At 38.7% G+C, this 18,319-nt stretch overlaps 2 protein-coding genes across 2 annotated transcripts; one reads left to right on the top strand and one right to left on the bottom strand.

The window, feature by feature from the left end:
- The first annotated feature begins 1,899 nt into the window (after window positions 1–1,899).
- Window positions 1,900–2,331, top strand: LOC143889544 (putative mitochondrial protein AtMg00240). The gene has a single exon (XM_077393793.1). It carries the CDS (start codon window positions 1,900–1,902, stop codon window positions 2,329–2,331), a length of 432 nt encoding a protein of 143 aa, XP_077249908.1.
- A 3,043-nt stretch (window positions 2,332–5,374) lies between these two features.
- On the bottom strand, window positions 5,375–5,986 carry LOC143889526 (uncharacterized). Its single transcript, XM_077393774.1, has one exon. It carries the CDS (start codon window positions 5,984–5,986, stop codon window positions 5,375–5,377), a length of 612 nt encoding a protein of 203 aa, XP_077249889.1.
- Between the last annotated feature and the right edge of the window lie 12,333 nt (window positions 5,987–18,319).

Raw genomic sequence — 18,319 nt, 5'->3', positions numbered from 1 at the left:
GAAAACACCATCGTGTTTTCTTTCCGTCTAGGTCTGTCAGTCGGGTATCTAGTCCATTTGAGCTTCTTCATTCGGACATTTGGGGTCCTTGTGGAACTCCTTCATTATTTGGGCATCGTTATTTTATTGTATTTGTGGACGATTATTCACGAATGACTTGGTTATATGTAATAAAAGATCGTTCAGAAGTTTTTAATGTGTTTTGTTCCTTTTATGCTGAGATCTCTACACAATACTCTTGTTCCATAAAATGCTTGTCCACAGATAATTTCCATGAGTATTTTTCTGCCTTGAGTGGATTTCAACAGTTTCTCTCTAGTAATGGAATTTTACATCAGTCATCATGTGCCCATACTTCTCAACAAAATGGTGTTACTAAGAGGAAGCTTAGATATTTGGTTGATATGACACGCACTCTCTTATTCCAGATGCATGTTCCGAAGACTTATTGGGATGACGCTATACTTCATGTTTTCTAGCGAACCGTCTACCCTCCTTTGTACTCCAAAATAGGTCTCTATTTTCCATCTTACATCTGTGGGGGAATCTCTTCCCTTTGGTTCCTGGAGTATTTGGTTGTACATGTTTCATTCATAATCTAGCACCTGGCCTCGATAAGCTTGCCCCACGTGCCATTATGTGCATCTTTCTAGGCAATTCTCACACTCAGAATGGCTACAGGTGCTATAGTCCTCAACTTCGCCGTGTTTATGTCTCTGCTGATATCACTTTTTTCGAGGACACACCTTACTTTACGGAGCCCTCTACACAACCCTTATCCGAAATCCACTTCTGCTACTTGCTCCTATTCCTCTTGTACCCTCTTCGTCCCCTGAAGTGAAAACTTATTCCCGTCGTCCTCGACAGGCTGCATTACCCAAGTATGCCGGTGGCTCATCATGTGAGCTACCTCCTCTACAGCCTGCTAATACACCCACTGCTACTGAGGTAATTGTTCCATCGACTGTGCCTGATGATGCTCCCGTGTCATCTCGTGCACGTTCTTGTTCGACACATCACTCTATTTCTTGCGTGGTTTCTTATGAGCGATTGTCATCTACTTTTACCTAATTTTTGTCATCTGTTTCCTGTCTCTATGCCTCGTTTAGTTGGAAAGGCTTTAGCACATCCTGGTTGGAAAGCAGCGATGGATGCTGAGATGGGTGCTTTGCAGACTAATCATACATGGCAGTTGGTTTCCCTTCGTCATGGGGCACATGCAGTAGGTTGTAAGGGGGTGTTCACAGTGAAATATTTACTAGATGGTACGATGGAGAGACTGAAGGAGAGATTGGTGGAAAAAGGATACACCCAAAAATATGGAATTGATTATACATATACGCTCTCTCCTGTTGCAATAGTCCCATATATCAGAGTTCTTATCTCACTTAATGTTAATATGTCGTGGCCGTTCTTTCAGATAGATGTCAAAAATGCATTCCTACATGGTAATCTGCAGGAGGTTTATATGGAGCAACCTCCTGGGTGTGTTGCTCAAGGATGAAGATTGTTGTCTCTAAGTTGAGGAAGGCTTTGTATGGCCTAAAGCAATCTCCCCGTGCCTAATTTGGGAGATTTAGTCAAGCAGTTGTAAGGTTTGGGATGACTCAGTGCGCTGTGGACCATTATGTATTTAGCTCTAAGTCTAAGGATGGTTGGATTTTTTTGGTTGTCTATGTTGATGACATCATTATTGCTGGGAGTGATAGTGTACGTATACAGAGGCTGAAGGATTTCCTTCAGAAAGAGTTCAGCACCAAGGACCTTGGTCGCCTTATATATTTCTTAGGGATAGAGGTAGCCTACTCACGTGAAGGGCTATCTCTGTCACAAAGAAAATATGCGCTTGATATACTATAAGAGACAGGTCTACTAGGTGCAAAGCCAGCCGAGACACCCATGGATCCCAACGTCAAGCTGTCTCCTGATCAAGGAGAACTTATGGAGAACCCAGGGAGATACAGACGTTTAGTTGGGAAGTTGATTTATCTCACTGTCACACGCCCAGACATATCCTATGCTGTTGGTGTTTCCAACCAGTTTATGAATACACCATGGTCATCACACCAGTCAGCAGTCACTCAAATTGTGAGATACCTGAAGAAAGCTCCTGGTAAAGGATTGATCTTCAGGAAACAGAAGCATATGCGAATTGAGGGATATTCAGATGCAGATTGGGCAGGATCCCTTGCAGATAGGAGATCGGCTACTGGCTACTGTACTTTTGTTGGAGGAAATCGGTGTCTTGGAAGAGCAAGAAACAGGATGTCGTATCAAGATCAAGTGTTGAAGCAGAGTATAGGGCCATGGCCTAGACAGGGTGTGAGTTGATCTGGTTGAGATCGTTCATGTCAGAGATTGGGCTTCCTTTCTCATCTCCTGCTTCACTTCACTGTGATAACAAGTCCGCCATTCACATAGCATAGAACCCAGTCTTCCATGGGAGGACTAAACACATAGAGGTGGACTGCCATTTTATACGTCACTAGATTCAAAAAGGGGAGATTTTCACATTGTTCACTAGATCAAATGATCAAGTAGTAGATATGTTCACAAAACCTTTAAACAGAGTGAGACTAAGTGATTTATGTAACAAGCTAGGAATGTATGATATATACACTCCAGCTTGAGGGGCAGTGTTAAGAGTAGTGTGTATTGGTCTACGAGTCAGTTTAGTCATTTTGTGTTACCCTATATCACCACATGTATATCATATCTCGTGTGGGAGGGTTGTACGATTGATTGTCTCATTCACGCTTCCTTCCCAAACTATCTTGTATCTCTTATCTCTCTTCTTAATATCTGCAATCTCATCATCTAATGTAATAGTAATCATACATCACATACAACTCTGGTAAGTCGAAGTAGCCATACTTCTTCAGCATCTTCTCTATGTAGTGAGATTGAGATAGAGCAATCCCAGACTCAGTCCTTAAGATCTTGATTCCAAGGAGTGTGTCAGCAACGCCAAGATCCTTCATGTTGAATTGTGTCGAGTGAAACTTCTTTATAGATGTTACAATCTGTAAGTCACTCCCAACTATGAGCATATCGTCAACATACAGGCATATGATCACCACCTTGCCTTTGTCAATTTTACAATAAAGGCACTTGTTACATCCACTGACTCGAAAGCTATACCTACGGACAACCTTGTCAAACTTCTCGTGCCACATCTTTAGAGCTTGCTTCAAACCATAAAGAGACCTGATAAGCTTGTAGACTTTGTTGTCGAGACCTTTGACCACAAACCCTTCTGGCTGCTTCATGTAGACTTCATCAGTTAGGTCACCATTTAGAAAGGCTGTTTTTACATTCATCTGATGTATCACCATCTTCTCGATTACAACTATCGCTATAAGAATTTGAATGATTGCAATCCGACAGACTAGTGAGTAGGTGTCGAAGAGGTCAATGCCTTCTGTCTGAGTGAAGCCCTTAGTAACCAGTCTTGCCTTATACTTCTCAATGGTACCATCCGCACGCAGCTTCCTCTTGAGAATCCACTTACAGCCAATAGATCGAGCACCTTCTGGAAGATCCACGAGCTTCCAAGTATTGTTTTCCATCAAAGAGCTCATTTCGTCTTCCACAGCTTCTTTCCAAAGCAGAGCATCTCTGGATTGCATGGCTTCTTCAAATGTCTGAGGATCACTCTCAATATTAAAGGTGATAAAGTCATTGCCAAAGGACGTGGGCTTCCTTTATCGCTTAGGCCTTGGCTCATCAGCTTCTTCTACAGGAACATCAACAGGTTCATCATAGACTTCATTTTCCTAAGAGGTAGAGGGAGGAGCAGGAGCGTCATGGTTAGCTTGAACCTCTTCTCTAACATTCTCAGGTGAGTCATTTAAAGGATTGACTTGTCCTTGATGAACTTGTCTTCAAAGAATTCAGCATCTTGAGCTTCAATGATAGAGTTAGTGCTGATATCAAGAAATCTGCAGGCGTCACTGTCCACAACATATCCAATAAAAACACACTTGTTCGCCTTGGCTCCAAGCTTTGGCCTTCTAACATCTGGCACTTGAACATAAGCCAAACACCCCCACACTTTGAGCATCCCCAAAGATGGTGGATGCCCGAACCATAGTTCATGCGGAGAGATCTTCGTCTTGGCATAAGGAACTCTGTTCAAGATGAAGTTGGCCGTAAGAAGCGCCTCACCCCAATAACATGTTGGAAGTCCAGACTTCAGAAACATAGAATTCACCATCTCGGTCAAAGTTCCATTCTTCCTTTATGCTATCCCATTTGACTGAGGAGAATAAGGGGCAATCGTTTCAGCGACAATCTCATGTTCTTTGAAGTATGCCTCAGCATTTTTAGAGCAATATTCACCTCCTCTGTCGCTCCGAAGCCTCTTGACTGAACATCCCAACTGCTTCTCGACTCGAGTTCGAAACTCGATGAACTTGTCGAAAGCCTCATCTTTGGACTTCAGTAGATAGACATGACAAAACCTTGTTCGGTCATCTATGAAGGTAATAAAATACTTCATGCATCCTTTCGTAACAAAACTCTTGAAGTCACATATGTCAGAGTAAATTAGGTCCAACACTTCTGTACTCCTAGTGACGCTGGGAAAGGCTTCCATGTGATCTTGGCCTGCGCATAGGTCTCACATTTGCCTTGTTTCTCCCCCCACAGTTGGATAAAAGAGCTCACTTACACATGCCATGAACTTTCTGTAATTAATATGAACTAGCCTATTGTGCCACAACTCAGAGGAGTAAACAGAAACTTCATTTGTTAATTCAGGGGCATGAGTTACAACGCTCATCTTAAACATACCATTAGTCTTGTACGCATTGCCAAAGTACAAATTCTTAAAGGATAGCACCGCCTTACCACCTTGAAAATCCAGGCACATCCCAGCATTACAAAGCAAACTCCTAGATACCAGATTCCTGGCAACTGAAGGGACATGCTTCACATCTTTGAGTGTAAGAGTTTTGCCAGATGTAAGCTTCACTACCACGGCTCTGACCCCGAGTACAGCAATTGAAGATCGGTTTGCCATAGCCACTGATTCTGGTCGTGCAATGTAGGTGGAGAATAAGGACTTGTTGGCACAGACATGACATGTAGCACTTGTGCCTACCCATCAGGCCGTAACATTAGAGGGATCCACTGCCTTCGAAACAATTTCAACGAAGTTCTCCACTAACCTACAGACTATTTCTTCTTTGCCTTGCAATCTACTAGCAAAGTGGTCAGGCTTTCCACAGTTATAGCAATTTCCCTTCTTGAAAGTCTTCTTCTGAACATTTAAGTTAGACTTTTGGTCTACCGCCTTTTTCTTCTAGAACTTGGTTTGCTTTTTCTTCTGGCTTTCACCAGTGTTATGAACGACCATGTTCCTAGTTGCCTTTTAATTAGCAAGCAATTCATTTTTGAAACAAATCCTTACTTCATCCTCAATCCTGATGAACCGCTTCAAATCAGAAAGTGGCACTTGCTTCTTTTTGGGGTGCATTTCGGTGGAGAGAGACATCCAAGATGGAGGCAACTTGTTTGCAATTTCTCCAGCAACAAAGACGTTGTCGAGCTCCACCTTCTCTTCCTTTAATTTCTGAACGAGTTTCTCCAATTCCTTAACTTGAGGTAGAACCTTCTTGTCATCTTCAAATTTCATGTCAAGAAATTTGTCGATGTGGTGGGTTTTGGAGTGCTTCTCCTCATCTCGGTATTGTTGGACCAAACCATCCCAAATATCCTTAGCGGAATCCTTTTGGGTGTAGACATCTACTAGATGGTTAGAAAGGCTATTAAAAAAATAGCTCTTGCAGAAGTCATTGTCACGCTCCCATTGAGCATCTTCGGCAGCATCATCCTCACCAAACATAGGTTTGGCGTTGGTCACAACATAATAAATTTTAAGCAATTGCATGCCAAAAACAATCTTTAGGCGCCAAGCATTGAAATTAGAACCATAGAATGTTTCCAATTTCAAGTCGCAAAAACCCATAGTAGAATTATCCATTGCTTTCCAACGAATAACACTTTAAGATTGTTGGAGCAAGCGGCTGAAATCAATAGATCTTACTAAGAAAATTAGCGCAAAAATATAAAACTTTACTGACTTGAATAGAGGATGACAAACAATCTGAATTGCGATACATCCGTATATCCTTGAACGCCCACCTTAAAGTGTTATTCGGCCCAACTGCAGTGCAAGGATCACACGACCAAACCACCTCCAAGAACATGAGAATAGATTGTTGTAATGCACCGCCCAACAATTCGATAAGGGAAGCTCTCTTTGAAATTAAACACTTTTTATAATTTTAGAGGCTCTAAAGTAGTCTCTTTTACGTATCTCTAGATGCTAGAATGAGAGCTCTATTTATAGAGTTCAAATAGCAACCCAAAGGTCTCATTGGAAAACTAAGGAACTCCTTGAAGAGGCACACTCATTTAATGTGACTATTCATGGGTTCATAGAATTCTAGGTGACTCTTCGTAGGTTCAATGTATTTGAAGAGTCATCCATGAATTCTTAATCCCAAGAGTCATGCATGAATCTCCACATACATTAACTCAACTCAATTCAACTCAACTAAGCCTTTGTCCCAAACAATCTTCACATACATTGAAACTATTAAAATATTAATTTTTAATGAATGTAGAATATTTACCATTATTAGAGCCTCATAAATTAGAAGTTCAAAGGTTTGAAACTCATAAAGAGTTTTAGCTTAAAAACCTATATGTATAAAGTGTTCCTGAGCAATACCTCAGATATGCTTATCTGAGCTATAGCTCAAAAACCCATGTGACCCCATATTTTTTCGGGGATCCAAAGCATTCATTTGGAAGGCCCTTCCACGGGTAGGGTGTGTACCAAAAATCAGCCATGTAGGATCATCCTAACCTTGCCATTTGTGGAGGAAAAAAATGGGCAGAAACATGGACACACACACACACATACACATATATATATATATATATATATATATATATATATATATGTATCACGCATACACACATATGTATATATATACATATATATGTATATATGTGTATATATATATATATACATATATATATATATATGTGTGTGTATAGTTATATATGTATGTATACATATATACATATATACATATATGTACATACATATATATATCTAAACACACACACACACATATACATATATATCTATGTGTGTGTGTGTGTGTCTATATATATATAGTGTTCTTGCGCAGCTGCTCAGATAGCTTATCTGAGCAACTGCTTCAAAAACTCATATGGCCCACATTTTTTGGGTGATCCAAAGCATTCATTTGAAAGGCCCTTCCATGGATAGGGTGTGTACCAAAAATCAGGCCTATAGGTTCATCCTAACCCAATCAAAGGTGGAGGGGAAAACGGACAGACACTGTTTCTAGCCATTTTGTGGAGGGAAAAATGGGCAGAAACATGGACACACACACACACACACACACACACACACATATATATATATATATATATATATATATATATATATATATATATGAGAAAAGAGTTGCTGTGCTCGACTGCAGGTGAGCTTAGTTGCGCTCGAGCACAGAAACAGGGGGTGGGGACATTGGGGGGTGATCCTAACCATTCATTTGGAAGGCCCCATCATGGATGGAGGGCCTACCAAAAATCAGCTCCATTGGATCACCAATGGGTGTCCATTTGTGGGGCAAAAAATGGACAGATACTGTTTGTCCACAAATTTGTCCATTTTTTGCCCCAGAAATGGACACCCTAAGGTGATCCAATGGAGCTCATTTTTTGTGGATACCCTACCCATGAAAGGGCCCATCAAATGAATGCTTTGGATCACACCCAAAATGTGGCCCCATCCTCTTTCTGTGCTCGAGCGCAGCAACTCGATCCTCATATATATATATATATATATATATATATATAGAGGAAAGTGTCTCTAGTCTCTCCCCTAGATAAGCTTATCTACTCCTCCCTTTAAAAAAACACAGTGGGCCCACGCTGTTTGGATGATCCAAAGCATTCATTTGATAGGTCCTAACATAGATAGGGTGTGCCCAAAAAATCAGCACCAAAGGGTCATCCTAGAACTTCATTTTGTTGGGCACACCGTGTCCAAAATGGACGCATATAAACGTGGACGTTTATATGTGTCCATTCTGGGTACCACAAGGCACCACAAAACGAAGTTCTATGATGAAATTGCCAAACTTTCCTTCAAAATTTTGACAAAATAAACCACCAAAAAGTTTAATCTCAATAGCAACCCCTCAGGTTCTACTATCTTGGTGCAATCAAACAAAAGCTAGATTATGGAATATGAGCTTCTGAAACGATGGAGGGGGTTGCAACACGAGGCCAATTTGAACCCAACCCGAGGCGTTCAGTAATCCTGGAGCCGTTCTTGGTGATATGTTTTGGCCAATGCCATTAGAGAGGCTTCAGTAATCCTAGGTACAATAATCCAGACAAAGACTAGGTGTTGCTGATCTGGAGGAAATCTTGAAAAGCTTTGATAGCTAGTTTCGGATATTTCTCAAAAAAGAAGAAGAAAAATGGAAATAGTATGATTAAATGAAACTAGGGTTAGAGTTGTATAGAGGAGATGGAGTTGCACTAATCTTGTTCACGTAGAGGACAAGGAAGACGAAAAGAAAAGGGCATTAATGCAAACAGAGGAAAATAAAATACTAGATGAAACTTGTATGGTGTGCCACAATCTAAACATTTAGCTTTCTTACTAAAAAAACAATAAAGAATATGGGATTTACTTTGGAACAGGTTGCCCGACGGATCAACCCTAACACGACCCAACGTTCCTTTTCTCCAACCCGAACCCAACCTGACCCGAGCATTGTCCAACCGAACCCAACCCGACGTTCCTCAATTGCTCGTCAACTCACTGACGCGCGTTGCTTCACAGGGAACATGTCACATCAGTTACCTGCCCAAAGAAAGGGCTTCACCGAAACATTCCAATCACCTTCATTCCTTATACCTGCAACTCCTGGGGTAGTACCACCCTTCAAAAGCTTCCATTCACCTTTGATGAGCACATTTATGCGTGAATTGTAGGTAGGAAACACATGCATATTTTATGTTTAGAACGGTACTATTAAGGTATTTGAAGGGTTTAGATCATCTATGGTTCATCAATTGGTTGGCTCAGAATAGCCTTGGAAAATGATTTGGAGGGGGTACAAGCAATTTCTTCTAAGGCCCACTAAATGTGCGGTTGAGATCGTCTTATGGCAGTGGATTGTAAGGTGCAAATAATTTTACATTGTTGACCATCGATTGAATGGTTAAGATCAGCCCACAAAAATATGCAAGAAGTCCAACTATTGGTAAGATCGAAATTCACATTGGGATCCATGAATTCAACGGTTTGGATCATCTCATTTAAATGGTTTATGGGTGCAATTAATTTACATAGTGGACCATCAATGGGATGGCTTGGACCGTTCCTTGGAGATCAAGAGGGGATAGGCAAATATAATTATTTGTGTTTATTACATGAATGGGTAGATTAGCCATTTGCAAATTAATATGGCATGGTTGTAATTCATTCGAAGGATATGGACAATTTGGTCGTTTCATGCACATATCCCTCAACTTGGAAATTTTTCATTATTTTCTTTCTAACATTTAGAAAGTTGCTTGAGGATTAATTGGAAGGTTTTGTACACAACTTTAGAAAGATGATAAATAGGAAAGTAGCCCATATTTTTTTAGAAGAGATATAGAAAACCCATTCAAGCCTTAATCTTGTCCTTTCATTTGTTTCCTAAGATTAGCTTTTTTATCTCCACCTTACTTCTTTTTTAATCCCTTAATTTAGCAACCCTTCTCACCCAAAATCCTATACATCTATCTCTCTTGAACTCTCTCCCATGATTTATGAATTTTTAGTCTCGTCTCGTCTAGTTGCGTCTTCGCAGTTTTTTGTTTTATTTTCTAAAACTTCAACAGACCATAACCTCTTCGTTTAAGCTCTGATTCACGCGTGTTCAGATCCGTTGGACTCGTATCGATGAGGGGAATCCCTTTCTCTCTTTGATCCAACCATCCAAGATTCAATCCAAGGCGAGATCAAGGCTTGAAGGAGGACAAGGATTCAACCATTGAAGGAGAAAACAAATAAGTTTTCTTTATTTTTGTCTTTTATTTCATTTTCAATATGATGCATTTTTGTTTTCAAGTTCAATTAAAGAATAATTCTCTTTGTTTATTTTTCTTTCTAAGTTCTTTAATGACAATTCTCTTCTCTATCTTATCTATTTTTGCTTCTTTCCCCTTCTCTGCGCGTAACTAAATCCAACCTACTTAGGGTTTAGATAAAACCATGGGAAAGGAGAAAGGTTTTTTATTAAATTCAATGGAGTAAAAAAAACAGATATAAGGATTTGTAATTGTTGGATCCCAATCACTCATGCCATTGGTTTTTTCCTTTCGTATGAGTAATTACTGATAAACACTATAAATACTTATATATTCAATAAAATTGGATAGTATAGTTGATAGATTACTCATGGGAATAACATCCTTTGATCTTATCTCTCATAGACATAACTATCAATTATGTGATTCAATACAATAAAAAATTGGTTTGATTAATAATCCAATCCAAAACCATGGTGGATTCTAGCCCTAAGTAATCTTTTAATTGAATTAAAGTTTCAATTAGATTTCTAATTACTTTTCCAATAGAATTTCAATTCACTTTAGAGTAGTTTTTTCAATCAATTTAGGTTTTAGATTTTTATTTTTCTAATTAGATTAGATAATTAATTAATAGGATTTCTTTAGTGGTTTACTTTGCCAAAATATATGGATTAAAATTTCTAATCATTTCTTTATTGTTTTCGATCATTGTCTATTTAGTTTATAAATTTAAATACATTGTTGGATCCGAGGTTGTAGTCCACGGAAATCTTGAGTCCATTCCAGGCAACAATATATCATAAGTTTATTTTCTAAGTAGTATAAAGGTAGAAATCACAATAAGCTCTTCCCTGAGTTCAACTCGTATTTACACGATCCGTGCACTTTTGGTTATTTAATATCACAATCAAGTTTTTGGCGCCGTTGCCAGGGAAGAGTATGGTTACTTTAATTCTTATATTATTCGAAGTGATCCTTCTTTTTCTTTTAGTTTCAATTAGTTGTTTGTTTACTTTGATTTTTGGCTACTTCTTTTTTTCTAACTTGGCTATTTTCTGTGCATGAGTGTAGGTTGGGTGTGCAACTCCGTCAACCGTTTGGAGAGAGTAATTCGCTCAGAAACACAAACGGACATTCAACCAGTTCCAATAGCCATGGCGGAAGGGGAAGTTCCCAAAATCCTTCGCGATCGTTTCTACCCAGCTCGAGGAGTACAACCTTCTTGTATTCGATTGTCAGCTGCTCATGGCAATAATTTTGAGCTCAAATCGTAATTTATTACGATACTCCCTCATTTTCATCGGCTTCCTTCTGATGATGCCTATTTATTTTTATGAGAATTTGAAGAGGTATGTGCTTTAATTAAATTACAACAACTCACGGATGATGCCATAAAGTTGCAGTTTATCACCTTCTCACTCAAGGAGGGAGCCAAAAAATGGCTTTACGGTTTGCCCACAAACTCCATCACCACTTGGGAGCAGTAATGAGTCGATTTCAAAATTTATGGAGAGATTTAAAGATCTACTCCAAGAATGTCCTCACCACGGCTTAGATACGTGGCATTTATGCCAAATCATACGAGGGCTTTGATTTTCAAACCAAACAACTATTAGAGTCCATATGCCCTACAGGATTCACATCTTATATGGATGAGGATGAAGCTTGGAAATTCTTGCTTGATTGGCAGAAAAGACCCGTGAGTGGGAATCGACTCAAGAAACTGAAAGGGCCACATCAAGCAAAAGATTCTTTATTGAGGGTACCGTGGCCAAAGAGGCCCAATTGGATAGCCTAATCAAAAGGCTTAAGGCAATAGTTGTAAAGGGGCCTACACAAGTCAATCAAATCAATCAAAGTGTCCCTATGTGCAATTGGTGCCAATCTCCTGACCAGGTCATGGAAGAGTGCCCCAATTTTTCAAAGTTTGGTAATCATACTGAAAATGCAAGTGTTTGTTTTCAAATAATCCATATAGTAGTATTTACAATCCGGGATGGAGGAATCATCCCAATTTGTATTTGAGCCAAGGGAACTACCATGGTGGGCCATCCGATTTCCAAGGTCAAGGCCAATTTGGCCAGCCTAGACCCACCTTCCCTCCCACTTATGTTCGGCCAACCCTAGTCACACCCCCATCTTTTCAAAACCCAATTTTAAATAATGTTTCTAATCAGCAACCTCCGGGTTTTCAAAAACAAGAGGAATTGGCTAGCTTCTTTAAAGAAAAATATGGAACTTCTCATGAGTACCTTCATGACAAGCCGACACAACATGGAGAAATAAATTTCTCAACTCGCTACGGCTTTGCATGAAAGGAAAAAGGGTATGATGCCAAGTCAACCAGTTCCTAATCCAAGGAACATGAATGTGAATGTGAATCCACAGGTACCGCCAAATCAATTGAATGACATTCAACCAATGCCGCCGTCGCAAGAGCCCTCCAACCAATGTAATGCGGTGTATGCTTTAACGAGTGGTCGAGATTATCACAAGGAGGGGGTCAGATCCCTCCATAGATCCTCAAGAGACAACCGAAGAGGTAAGTAAAGGTTCTCCTCACACTGGTTCGACTGCGAAACCCGAACAGGTAAGTGAAGAGTGAGTAGTTTCACCACCTGAGAAAGAATATGTGCCCGAGACTCCTTTTCCAAGGAGACTTGCTAATAATAAGAAGGTGGTTGTCACAGAAAAGATTTTAAATATGTTTAAACAAGTGCAAATTAACACTTCTTTATTAGATGCAATTTCACAGGTTCCTTCTTATGCCAAAGTTTTGAAAGACTTGTGCACTCGCACAACTAATGTGCCCAAGAAGGCTTTCTTGGCCGCAAACATAAGTTCCATCTTGTCTCAACAAATGGTGGCTAAGTATAAGTACCCGGGATGTCCTACTATTTCTTGCACTATTGGTAACACTAAAATTGAACATGTTCTTTTGGATTTGGGTGCAAGTGAAAATCTTTTGCCTTTTTCTGTATATAAGCAATTAGGACTAGGAGACCTCAAACCAACCACCGTCACTCTTCAATTGGCGGATAGATCAATTAAGACATCCAAATGGATGGTTGAGGATGTATTAATTAAAGTAGGAGACTTTTTATTTTCAGTAGATTTCATTGTGTTAGATACGGAGTATGTTGCTAATATCATGGATCGAATTCCTATCATCCTTGGTAGGCCTTTCATTGCTACTAGCAATGCTTTAATTAATTGTAGGAATGGTTTAACGAAGCTTTCGTTCGGTAACACGTCTGTAGATTTTAATATATTTAGGCTAGGTAAGCAACCGAAATTACATGAAGAAATCAATATGTTGCATTCCTTCCTGAAGATATTATTACTAATTTTGAAATCGATTTTGATGCAGGCTATCAAGAGTGCCTGGACGAATTGTGAGATGTAGGAGGGGGAGACTTCTTTTCTGATGCTCTTAGCATCCATCAAATAGAGCCAGGAGGACCGCTATTTGCATCCCTTCCCAAGCCATTCATTGAAGAGGCCACACGGTTAGATTTGAAGCCTTTGCCTTCAAATCTAAAATATGAGGTTATAGGTGAAATTCAAACTTTTTCTGAATTAATTGCGGAACCTTAAGTGAAGAGGAAGAGTTATTTAACTTGTTAAAAGCTAATAAAGAAGCCATTGATTGGATAATGGCCGACATCAAAGGAATAAGTCCTATTATGCAACCCCACATAGACTTCATTGAGGGTTCCAAACCTTCAAGGGAACCCCAAAGAAGGTCAAATCCTGTATTGAAAGAAGCCATCCAAAAGTTACCCTTCATAGATCAAAAGCCTACATTGAAATACAATATGAGAATTTGGAAGAGGTTATGGATTCCATGAGCCTCTTTATTTTATATTTTCTTGATCATATCATGTGCGCCTATTTTTTCATTGTCGTTTTTTTTATTTCTATTTTTGCATGCATTGAGGACACTTCATGATTTAAGTATGGGGGGGTTAGTATATTTGGAAACCTTATTTGTAAATTTCTTTTTATGGTTTAAAGTATAATATTTCCTTTTTCTTTGTTTTTTGTATCTTTACAAAAGAAAGAAACAACTAGATATTTTTGGAAAGAAATTTTTATCCCATTTTAGGAAAGGAAATTAGTCTATATTCTAATTTTAGAATTTGAGAAAAGTAAAAAGAACACTTTCTACTTATAGGTTTAGATTTCTTTTGGAATCTTGTTTATAAAGATTTGATTAGAAGATGAGATTAGAATGTTGGCTTTTATATGGTACAGTGAAAAAGGAAAGAAAGGTGGAAGAAAAAAAAAGAAATTCTTTTTTATCTAGTCTTGACTTGTAGCCTTTTTTACTCGAGCAAGTAAGTCCGAGGGGTGTTCTACACCTAGTTCCTTAAAACTATATAGTTTGAGAGTAATTGACAAAAAGCTCGTTACATGGGTCATCTAGAAAGCTTAAGAGGTCAAGACATTGCACGGATCAACGGATCAAAATAAGGTTGAACTCATATTGCATTAATTTCTTAAAAGATATATGCAAAATTACAAAAACATAATTCCAACGCTGCTCAGTAACTTGGGTGTCTGGTGCAAGCCCTGCATATCATTCACGCCAACGACAGTGAATGAATAATTGAGTTCAATTCTTAGAAATAATGGGAATGTGGAATCAAAGCTGGAATCATATAAGTATCCAAATATCTATCAAATTTCTGATTCAAACTCTTTTGAAACATAGATGACATTAGAATCTAATTTATGAGGACAAAAGTGTGAAAAATATAAAGGATAATTCCTTCATTAAGATATATGTCGAATTTCACAACTTAGAATGGGATAACAAAGATCAAGTATGGGGGTATTCTAGAAGTTTCTATCTTGAGTAAAATATTAAAGTAAAGGGGAAGAGTTATATTTGGCTTTATTCCATATTAAGGATTTGCAATGAAAGTTTTTATTTTTGGAAAGTTTTAATATTTGGAATTTTGTGTGTATATTCACTGCAAACACTCACGAGACACAACTCTACCACTAGGGTAACCTAGAGGTTTAAAGGCTTGTTGCACGTGCTAAGTGCAATCGTGATTCCTACGAAAGTGAGTTAGGATTTTGTTTTTGTTTTTTGTTTCTATTTTCTTTTATTTTCTTTTTGTTTGCTCGAGGACAAGCAGAGCTTAAGTATGGGGGAATCTGATGAACACATTTATGTGTGAATTGTAGGTAGGAAAAACATGCATATTTTATGTTTAGAACGGTACTGCTAAGGTATTTTGTGTGTTTTTGGTGTTTTAGGGTTATTCTTGAATTTTCATGGAAAAAGGAGCTAAAGAGATGAAATTCCAAAGAATTTTTCATCATTTGAAGGGTTTAGATCATCTATGGTTCATTAATTGGTTGGCTCGGAATAGCCTTGGAAAATGATTTGGAGGGGTACAAGCAATTTATTTTAAGGCCCACTAAATGTGCGGTTGAGATCGTCTTATGACAGTAGATTGCAAGGCGCAAATAATTTTACATTGTTGACCATCGATTGAATGGTTAAGATCAGCCCACAAAAATATGCAAGAAGTGCAACCATTGGTAAGATCGAAATTTACATTGGGATCCATGAATTCAACGGTTTGGATCATCTCATTGGAATGGTTTATGGGTGCAATTAATTTACATAGTGGACCGTCAATTGGTTGGCTTGGACCATTCCTTGGAGATCAAGAGGGGAGAGGCAAATATAATTATTTGTGTTTATTACATGGATGGGTAGATTAGCCATTTGCAAATTAATGTGGCGTGGTTGTGATTCATTCGAAGGATATGGACAATTTGGTCGTTTCATGCACATATCCCTCAACTTGAAAACTTTCCATTATTTTCTTTCCAACATTTAGAAAGTTGCTTGAGGATATAATTAGAAGGTTTTGTACACAACTTTCGAAAGAGGATAAATAGGAAAGTAACCCATGTTTTTTTAGAAAAGATATAGAAAGTCCGTTCAAGCCTTAATCTTGTCCTTTCATTTGTTTCATAAGATTAGCTTTTTAATCTCTACCTTACATCTTTTTCAATCCCTTAATTTAGCAACCCTTCTCACCCAAAATCTTATATATCTATCTCTCTTGAAGTCTCTCCCATGATTCTTGAATTTTTAGTCTCGTCTCGTCGCGTCTTCGCAGTTTTGTATTTTTTTTCTAAAACTTCAACGGACCATAACTTATTCGTTATAGCTCTGATTCGCGCGTGGTCGGATCCGTTGGACTCGTATCGACGAGGAGAATCCCTTTTTTCTCTTTGATCCAACCATCCAAGATTCAATCTAAGGAGAGATCAAGGCTTGAAGGAGGACATTGATTCAACCATTGAAGGAGAAAAAGAATAAGTTTTCTTTATTTGTCTTTTATTTCAATTTTAATGTGATGTATTTTTGTTTTCAAGTTCAATTAAAAAGTGTTATCTTTGTTTCTTTTCCTTTCTAAGTTCTTTAATGGCAATTCTCTTATCTTTCTTTTCTATTTTTGCTTCTTTCCCCTTCTCTATGCATAACTAAATCCAACCTACTTAGGGTTTAGATGAAACCATAGGGACGGAGAAAGGTCTTTTATTAAATTCAATGGAGTAAAAAAAAAACATATATAAGGATTTGTAATTGTTGGATCCCAATCACTCATGCCATTGGCTTTTCCCTTCCGTTTGAGTAATTGCCGATAAACACTATAAATATTTATATATTCAATAAAATTGGATAGTATAGTTGATAGATTACTCATGGGAAATAACATCATTTGATCTTATCTCTCATAGACATAACTATTAATTATGTGATTCAATACAATCAAAAATTGGTTTGATTAATAATCCAATCCAAAATCATGGTGGATTCTAACCATAAGTAATCTTTTAATCGAATTAAAGTTTCAATTAGATTTCTAATTACTTTTCTAATAGAATTTCAATTCACTTAAGAGTAGTTTTTCCAATCAATTTTGGTTTTAGATTTTTGTTTTCTAGTTAGATTAGACAATTAATTAATAGAAATCTTTTATTGGTTTACTTTGCCTAAATATAAGGATTAAAAGTTGTAATCTTTTCTTTATTATTTTCGATCCTTGTCTATTTAGTTTATAAATTTAAATACATTGTTGGATCCGAGGTTTTAGTCCACGGAAATCTTGAGTCCATTCCAGGCAATAATATATCATAAGTTTATTTTATGAGTAGTATAAGAGTAGAAATCACAATAAGCTCTTCCCTGAGTTCGACCCGTATTTACACGATCCGTGAACTTACGGTTATTTAATATCACAATCAGCCTCCATTCTCTAGTGGCCATAAAACGCTAGATTTTGGCACCCCATATCAGTGATTGACACATCACCACATCGTCATCACAGCGCACCCTAGAATACGGAACCTCTGCCATTAAAAGGGAACCCTCTACTAGAAACTAAAGGTAACACACAAACCTCAGGTATTGAATTCTCATTATGTTTGCCTCAATCTGACTTGAGTGTTTGAAGGGTCCCCCGGAGTCCCAAGCTCCAAGTGTCTCTAACCATTTCTTTGTGATCATAGGCCACAAGTCAAGACAACCCTCCTGCCATTAGAACCAGACAGAAGGCAGGACCAGCATAATCACAGCCATTCATACACCTGGTCGGATTTAAGCAGCAATAGATTGATGCCCACCGTGTGGCCTGATAATATCCTTGCAATAGAAGAGGGATGGGACCAGCCTCGATGGATAGCGTACTGGGGGCTGGAAGTGACGATTGCAAAAACTCCTCTCCCATGCTTCTCACGAGCTTTCCTTGCTAGTCTGACCCTTTGTAAACACCATGGCATCCACCACACGGGCATGTGATAAGGGCAACCAAATCATCCCAGATCCAGACCATGCATTGGAAGTGTACACGCTCGAAGTCCACTTCCTGTCAGCTTCTATCCACATTCCGGGCATAGAAGCACTGTCTCGACATGTGCGTCACACGGATCTGTGTGTGAAGAACCTAACCCTCCTTGTTCATCGGGTGGAGAATGCGGCAGAGCCAGCTCGCTCCGAGCATGAGGCTGAAACTCAGCACGAGTGCTACCCCGCTCTGACCCCTGAGAAGGAGAATCATCCAGCCACACTTGGGTCAAGGCCGATGACCGCCCCTTCACCTCTAAGGTTATGAAGACAATGATCTCAAAAGACCTCAGGTTA

The sequence above is a fragment of the Tasmannia lanceolata genome, unplaced genomic scaffold (assembly GCF_043159265.1).
Source record: "Tasmannia lanceolata isolate RefF3 unplaced genomic scaffold, GAP_Taslan_0.1 ptg000002l, whole genome shotgun sequence".
Taxonomy (NCBI): domain Eukaryota; kingdom Viridiplantae; phylum Streptophyta; class Magnoliopsida; order Canellales; family Winteraceae; genus Tasmannia; species Tasmannia lanceolata.
The sequence above is the reverse complement of the archived record's forward strand: the minus strand, read 5'-3'. Positions and strand labels throughout refer to the sequence as shown.